The sequence below is a fragment of the Octodon degus genome, unplaced genomic scaffold (assembly GCF_000260255.1).
Source record: "Octodon degus isolate 3935 unplaced genomic scaffold, OctDeg1.0 scaffold00086, whole genome shotgun sequence".
NCBI classification, from domain to species: domain Eukaryota; kingdom Metazoa; phylum Chordata; class Mammalia; order Rodentia; family Octodontidae; genus Octodon; species Octodon degus.
Window position 1 is genome coordinate 3,973,322 of NW_004524662.1, and position 8,417 is coordinate 3,981,738.

The following is an 8,417-nucleotide window of genomic DNA, read 5'->3' on the forward strand; positions in this document are numbered from 1 at the left end:
TGATTTCTCTGTGTCTCTGTTTCTTAGTTATACTGCCAGGAGGATTATAAGGATTGCTTACATGGGTGAAACATAATGTGACATATTGTGTGGGAAATGTTAAATAAGATTATTTGGAAACTCGTGTGTTTATGGATTTGAAAGTTTAACTGAAAAAAATACCTGAATAACGTCCCTGAAATATTGGTAGTTATATATCAAGATAAAGAATGATATTCCAGGTGGAGATGAACAGACATACGTAAAATGCATTCAGAGAATAACAAATAATATGTTTTGTTTAAAGGTTAGTTGAGCTGGTAGAGGAGAGGACAAAAAAAAAAACAGAAAGATACTTTAGATCTTTGCTCCCCAAAGCCATATCAGAGCATATTTCTGCATATCAGAAATGTGTGGCATGCTTGGCGCTGACTGGCAGTGGAGCTAGCCTGCTGAATCAGAATCTGCATTTTAATTCGTTCACAAAGTGTTGGTAAAATCATTGGCTAAAGATTGTAGCTTTAGACTACATTCTAAACGGTCTTGAGTGCCATGGACTAGATTATGATGCTATTTGAGCTAAACATTTAAACGTTTTAAGGTGGGGAGACAGTGAATGAACCTATTCCTTGGGAATTTTAAGAAATGTGTTAATCTAAGGGTAGATTATATGGAAGATGATCAATATGGTAGTTGCACCATCATTATTGCATCGTCAGTGTACTCAAATGATTAATCTCTTAGGTACTGGTAAAAGTCAGTAGAACTGAGAGGAGACTAAACTAGATCATTTTTAAAATCTCCTATGAAAACTGTTACTGTTTATTGGAGCAGCCCCTCCAGATGACTCACCTGCACGTTGTCTGTAGCTCTTCTTTAGGAGAATTAAGCCCTGGTATCCTCAAGTATATATTTTTTGTGACAAACTTCTGTGTATCTAAAAGGATATTGATTATAAAACATTCTTGGGGAAAATACAGGAAACAGTCAATTTACTTTTTATTTATTTACTTATTTATTTATTGGCATGGCATGCAGTACCAGGGATCGAACTTGGGTCCTTGTACTTGCTAGAGAGGAGTTTGGACTGCTGAGCCATCTCCCAGGCCGCATCAATTTTTTGTCTTTTCTCATTCATGTAGAGAATACTTAGGTACCTAGGAAACCAAATCATTGCAGAAATCAAGCTTGATGCATCTAAACCAAATGTTAAGGACAGTGTTTTTGTCTGTATGGCCTGGAAAGAGAGTCCAAATCTTACTTCTTGGATTCCATGCATATTATATTTGTCTGTTAATGTTTCTCTTCTCTTGTAGGCAGATTACAAGATAATTGATTCCATGTGACTTTCTTAATTACAGTCACATTTTAGGGCACTCATTATATCGGCTTACCTAAACATTTCCTCTTACTTTATCTACCTTCATAGAAAAAAATCTTATCTAATCATTTGCATTAAATGTTTTTAAATGAATTTTATTTTTATAAGTTCTTGAGATAGAATGGTAGATGTAAACTTACTCTTCCCCATCTTACTGCACTATCTTGTGTTGTACACTTAAAGTGTTTTAAATCTGGATTATAAATTGTTTTGTTTAAAATAAAATAATAGATTAATGATGGGTTACCTCTGTATTAAGATTTTTTCAGATGAGGAAATCCTAGCTAGCTGGCTATGGTAAATCCTAGCTACTTCTCATGAGGCTGACACAAGATTTCAAGTTCAAGTCCAGCCTGGGCAACTGAGACCCTGTTTTAGAACAAAAAGTGAAAAGAGCAGGGCATGATGTTCAGTGCTCCCTGGGTTCAATCGCAGTACTGCAAAAGTGGGGGGAAAGTCGAGGAAAGTGTTTTTTAGAAATCGGTTTTTGGTTTATGTGAAAGAATTATTGTATGTCTAATAGATTAGCCTCAGCATTTTTATTGAGTATTGTTAAACATACAAATCAGTATGTCAATTTTCAGGTAGTTTAGTGAAACAGTGCCTTAGTAGTTAAATGCTGGTGTTTGGTGGGCATTTAAGAAAGCAGAAGAGGAAAAAGGTGTTCAGTGTTGTTACTTCCAAAATACTTAAAACTCAGATGAAGATGAGAGGTTGTGGCAATCTGCAGTACAACTATAAATTCCATTGTTAATTTTTCTAAGTAGTGTTACTGGCTACTTGTAAAAGTGGCTCACCAAATAAATGTCATTAGGTTTTGGGTTTTTCATCTCTCCTTCTGGAGTTCGATTTCATGTTCTTCTTGTCTCAAATAAAGAGTTGAACAAAAGTAGCAAAAGACAGTGACAAAGTTTAGTTGAAAAAATAAAAGTGGAGAGCGAGGGCAAAGTGGCTCTGCAGAGCAAGCTTGGGCTGAGTAAAAGGAAAAAGCAAGATAAAAGTACACCGTGGAGCACACAGGGCAGGCCTTCATGCAGAAAGCTGCAGTCGTGCGCTCTCTATGGCGCCTTCTCCCTTTCATGCCATCTGCATCTGGAGGAAACCTCTCTGGGAACTTCTGTGTACTAGGATCCCAACCTCTAACCGGGACCCTGTCTCCTCTCTCAGTAGTATACACAATGCTTTTCTCATGTGTGACTTAAATATCATTTGGAATGTTGTTTCTTGAATAGTTAACATTTTCATCTTTAGGTAGTGTAAATATAATGTAGTGAAATTGAATTATCTTATTTTGTAAATTAGCATTAAAATTATTTAAACTAGGCCTGGTGGTACACACCTGTAATTCTCACTCAGGAGACTGAGGCAGGAGGATTGCCACAAGTTTTAGGTCATCTTGAGATATACAGTGAGTTCAAGGCTAGCAAGAATGATGTAGTGAGACCTTGTCTCAAAAGGAAAGAGACAGAAGAGAGATGAGAGAGAGATTTACAATATATTATTCTCATTAAGACAAATGCATGTTGGAAACTAAGTCATATCTTATGTATACCCTCTTAAATTGTGGCTGATTTCTGTTTATTAGCTGCTTTTGAGGAGCGTTCTGCTATGTGTACATTCCATTTACTGAGGATAACAGTATTTTACATAGAAAATATAAATGGAAAAAATCATTTTTTGTCTCTTTTCCATTTTGAATTAAATATATCTTTAATATGTTTTAAATTTTTATTAAACATTTAATACATAGGCACCAAGAGTGGAAGCACAAGTCCTTCTGGGATCTTTGGTTTGCTTTCCTAACTTATATTGTGAACTGCCTGCTCTCCATCCCAACATTCCTGATATTGCTATGTCTCAATTCACGGATGTTAAGGTAAGAAATCCTATGCTAGCTTTTATCACTTAAGTGATTTTAGAACCCTAAAATAATATGCCATAAAATGTATATTCTTTTCTTTTAGAAATCTACGTAGTTGTTAAAGAACATTAACTAGTTATATCCTCCAGATAAACTCCATTAGAAACTTTGCCTTTCGTGTGTGTGTTTAAGCTGCTTCTGTGCCTTCTCACTGTTGAACCTGCTCGTATGTCCATCACCTTGCATTTCTTCACTTGCTGAGCATTTATTGAAATATCCTATTAGGTAGATGCAGTGCTGCCAACGTAAGCCATGCAGACTAAACCTGCATATGACTCTTTATTGCTTTTCCCACTTTCTTAGCATGTTATATCAAATAAAGAAATAGACATTTCTGTACTGCTTATGAAACTTTGGAGTTAAGTGGCATTCTTACGAACTTGAAGCATTAAAGGGCTGGAATAGTAGATGGTGCGAAATTAACAGTAGCTGTAGAGTTGGCCATAGAACTGCCAGATAATAATCTCAGATATTAATCCTAAAAGAAAGATGAGTATGTCTGGTTAGGAGCAGGTGTGCCGAATGACACTGGCTGTGTATAATAAGCCTTTTTAATAATTTCAGGCAGAAAGCTGTTAACGAGTTGTTCTGTGCCTCTGCAGAGGAGAAAGTGTGATTTGATCTGCATCCCCAGCTCTTTGGATGGTTATGCTGTCACCTATGGAATAGTCTTTACATTTGGCCTAAGCTAGTCCTTAGATGAGAAGATTGAAAAGAAGAAATTATAACCCTTAGCGAAAATGCGGATGATTTTTTTTAAAAAAAACTTGGTTTCCCTGAAGTTTTTCAATCCAATTTATACCTACAGTGTTTCACACCTTTTCTTCATATCCATATTTCTCTTTGTAGCATTGATCATACTTTAATTCTTGTTCATTGCCTAACTTCTGAGTTAGACAAATAAAACACCACGATGTCCTGATCATGCTGTGTGCTCACAGCCTAACGCATTGCTTCATTCATGATACATACTGAGAAAGCTTTTGTTAAATAGGTGACACTATTAGATAAAATCATATAAGTAAAGACTTGCGATGATGCTTTAATAAAAACTCTTCAAATTTGCCTTTGTTCTTCATGATCTAATCGCTTCTATTTATTTTTAGAAGCTAATAAAGGCCAAGTATCATGGTAATCGTTTTAACTTAGGCAGTTTAGAGTTAAGAAGGGATTAACCTAGCCTACTATATGATGTCTGTGTTCTGTCTTTGACTGATATGTAGGCAATAATATTTAAAGTGATTCTTTTTTAAATACTATTGTTTTGTGGAAAAAGTCTCCAAAATTAGAAGTAATTCTAATGCTGATAAAAAAACTAAAAACCCTACAAATTTGTAGTTGTTCTTAGTCAGAAAATGAATATTTAATGGAAAAGTTACATGCCATTATTGTTATATTTCATTTTCAAATGTTTAAAGAAGCCAGCTCCTTATGGAGTCATTTATGGCTTCTTGTCATAACGGTGTTTGGTCACTGGAACTTTGTATACAGCATTGTGTTTGTTTGCATTTTATATCTACAGTCCACCTATTTGTTTTTAATATACTCACAGAATTATCCAGCCATCACCACAATTAATATTAGAACATTTTTGCCACTCCCAAAGAAATCCATACCTATAACTAGTCCCTCCCTTTCTCCCATACTACAAGATCCTGGAAACTGTAGATTTGCCTGAATATTTCATGTCACATGATTTTGTTTTTAATTGTTTACAAATCTGCCTCCCTCCTTGAACTGTAAATTCTTTAAGGATAAGTACATGGCTGAATTATCTTCTTAATATCTGCACCTAGTAGAGTCTATGACATCAAAAGCTTTTAAGCTTGAACAATAGATATTTTCCAAATAATTGCTAATTACTAACCACTGGGTTAGGTGCTTTATTTACAAAGATAAATAAAAGACTGCTCCTTTTAAGAGGCTTAATAAGTTCTATATGGTCAATAAATGCTTATTAGGTATAAGTATGGATGACTTAAAAAACCAATAAGCAAATCTTAGTTAAGAAATCTAGTGGTGTTCTTATGCTCCTCTGCCACTGTGGTATTTCACACTTTTTATGTCTCTGACCTTTCTAAATGTCTGGGGCTTATTTTGCATAGATTTGGGAACAAGGGGTATGATCGCACCCAGAGCCTCACACATACTAAGCAAGCATTGTATCACTGAGTTGTACCCCCAGACCTTACACAAATTTATCGTGATTTATTTTCTATTTCTCTTAAGTATTCTGACTCCTTAATTGACTAGTGTTTTGTGTCTGCTAAATATGTATACCTACCTCAATATTCTATAATTTTGTTACCTTCTTGAATAATTTTATTTAACTTAAATATCTAGAACTTTTTCCTAGACTCATACCTTATCATACTCTACACATTATCAAAAAAGAGACTAGCAGGCCAGACAGATAGCTCAGTGGACTAAAGTGCCTGCTTAGGCAGAGTGCAGCTGCCAGGGTTCAATCCCTGGTGCGCTGTGACAGCTCCACCCCCAGGGTGTGCTTGGGGATTGAGACTGGACATGGTAGCACACACTTGTAATCCCAGCACTTGGGAGACTGAAAACAGGAGGATCACTACAAGTCCGACCTATGTAGTGAGACCCGGTAGACCCTGTAGACCCTGTCTTAAATACAAAAAAAGTCTAGCTTTTCTTTCAGCTTTATTAAAGTAAAATTGACAAAATTGTATGTAACAGCATATAATAGTGTTTTGGTAAATCGTATATTCATTAGCTTACACAGTTAACCTTTTTTTGTAGGAGGTTACTAAGAACGAGAAAGGTGTACCCTCTTAGCAGAGTTCAAGTATATACCACAGTATTGTTTTTCAAGAGTTCAACTTTTTTGATTCCACATAGAAGTGAAGAAGAGAGGCTTAATGATATTATTACCCTATAAGATAGGCAGTTGGGCTTAACCTCACTGTCTGTCTGAATATCAAACATCTTAGACATAACATGGAACAGGTATTTTTCATCAAATATTGATATGTTAAACTTTAAATCCCTACAGAATGTGAAGAAAAAAATTAAAAAATGTTAAAAATAGGAATAAACAAGTAACATATTTTTACATAGAAATTTAGAAATCTAACCATATACAGCATTGTAGGACAGTCCTGTGACTTTTTTTCTTGTGTCTTGTCTTCATTTATTACCTTTTTTTAAAACAAACATTTACTTGAGAGACAGTACAGCAGTAATTGATACAACATGACAAGCAGTACATATTTAGAAGACCAGAGTAACAGGCATTCCAAGCATGGCCCCAGTATTACACGTTGCTATCTTCAGTGCATTTGCTTAGTTCACAGGTGTCAGCATATTTAGTTAGAGTGAGAATCCTATCAATTAACTGCTAGTTTCAGTAACCTGCTGAAGATTCTCAGGATCATTGCCTTAACCATCTTGTGCTTATAAATGTATGATTTTGCCCCTATCATGTTTCCTAGCTTTTCTCCTTGCCCTCTCTTCATTGTTTAATCCTTAAGTTCTCAATTTTCTTTTAATTCTGTTATACCTTTCTCTTTTTATTTCTTCTTTTGAGTTTTTACACTACGGACACTGTATGATATTTATACATGTAGGTCTGGTTTATTTCACTTATGAGTGTATCTTCAAGTGGCATCCACTTAAATATAAAGGCTTCAAGTTTATCATTCTTTATAGCTGAGTAACTCCATTGTATAAAAATACCACATTTTTTCATCCATTCCTCAGGTGAAGGGCATTTTGGTTGTTTCGGGGATTTGGCTGTAACAAATTGTGCTGCTATTCAATTTGGTTTTCTAGTATTACAGAAGATATTTTTGCATCTATGTTCATCTAAATACCAGCCTGTAATTTTTTTTTTTGGGGGGGGGGTGATTTTGTTAAGGCAGTGTGGTCTCCTGAAATCATTGAGACCACCTGGATCTGACTTCTAAATGCTGTTTCTCAAGTTTTAAAAAAAGTTCATGTTTTTAAGCTATTCTGCTTTAATTATCTGTGGGTTGTTTGTTTGTTTGTTTGTTTGTTTGTTTTGGCGGAACCAGGGTTTAAACTCAGGCCCTTGCACTTGCCAGGGAAGCGCTTATTCTACTGAGCCATCTCCCTGGCCCCAATTACCTGTCTTATACTGAGGCTTTATTACTCTTGTAATCCAGAGGAAAAGGTTATTTTGAACATATTGTTTGGTAATAAATTTCACAAGTTATTATATTTAGCTACTTTGACAAATAACATCAGATTCTTTTAAAAGTATATATGTGAAGACAGAGTGTTTCATTCATTGCTACTAACTCTTTCTCCTTATTTTAGGAACTTATAATTAAAACTGTATTAAGCTCAGCAAGAGATGAACCCTCTGGCCCTGCACGGTAGGTCACATATTTTTATCATATTGTTTTAATTTCTGATACTAGGAGTCGAACTCAGGACTTATTACTTGGCAGGCAGGTGCCATGCCGCCGAGCTGCATCCCATCCTAGGTTGCATATTTTTAGACTTAATGTAACTATTTGTATTTGGAATCTTATTTTGGGAGTTGCTTGAATTATTATAGCACATAATATCCATTTTAAACTCTTAAGTTTAAATTATTTGAATTCTCTAATACTCTTTTATGACTACATACTAGTGGTGTTTCATTAAAAGCCAAGACTTGTGACCTTTTAAGTTACAGACATCTTAAAATTACCTTTCATTTTATTTAAGCATATTTTGCTTCTCTTCAAATTATATTTATCATCGTCTCTTATGCAGTGCAGTATAACAATAGGTGCCCAATGAGTGTGTGTTGAATTGAATTATAAAATATTTTTATTGTAGAAAGTAATATAGCTAAGAAAAAGTATATTTTAATTGGTCATAATTGTAATAGAATACAAGTAATGAGATTTTCACTTTTCTTTTCACTTTTTATGCCTTAAACATTGAAAACTGATATTTTGTTTTGGTAAATAACCCCAATGACTGAAATTTAAAATGAGCGGGTTTCCAGAATCATACCATGTTGCTTCTCCCCAAAACATTAAGTTCCTCTTCCTCTTCTTCCTCTTCTTCCTCTTCTTCCTCTTCTCCCTCTTCTTCCTCTTCTTCCTCCTCTTCCTCTTCCTCCTCCTCCTCCTCCTCCTCCTCCTCCTCCTCCTC

General features: G+C 35.1%; 1 protein-coding gene across 9 annotated transcripts in view; it reads left to right on the forward strand.

Annotated features, from left to right (window-relative positions):
- Positions 1-8,417, forward strand: part of Ralgapa1 (Ral GTPase activating protein catalytic alpha subunit 1) — a 263,481-nt gene that overhangs the window by 138,271 nt on the left and 116,793 nt on the right. For all 9 annotated transcript variants that reach the window (XM_023721857.1, XM_023721854.1, XM_023721851.1 and 6 more), the window contains 2 exons: positions 3,111-3,236; positions 7,587-7,645. In XM_023721857.1, coding sequence (XP_023577625.1) covers positions 3,111-3,236; positions 7,587-7,645 — 185 coding nt within the window. The remainder of the gene's footprint in view (positions 1-3,110; positions 3,237-7,586; positions 7,646-8,417) is intronic.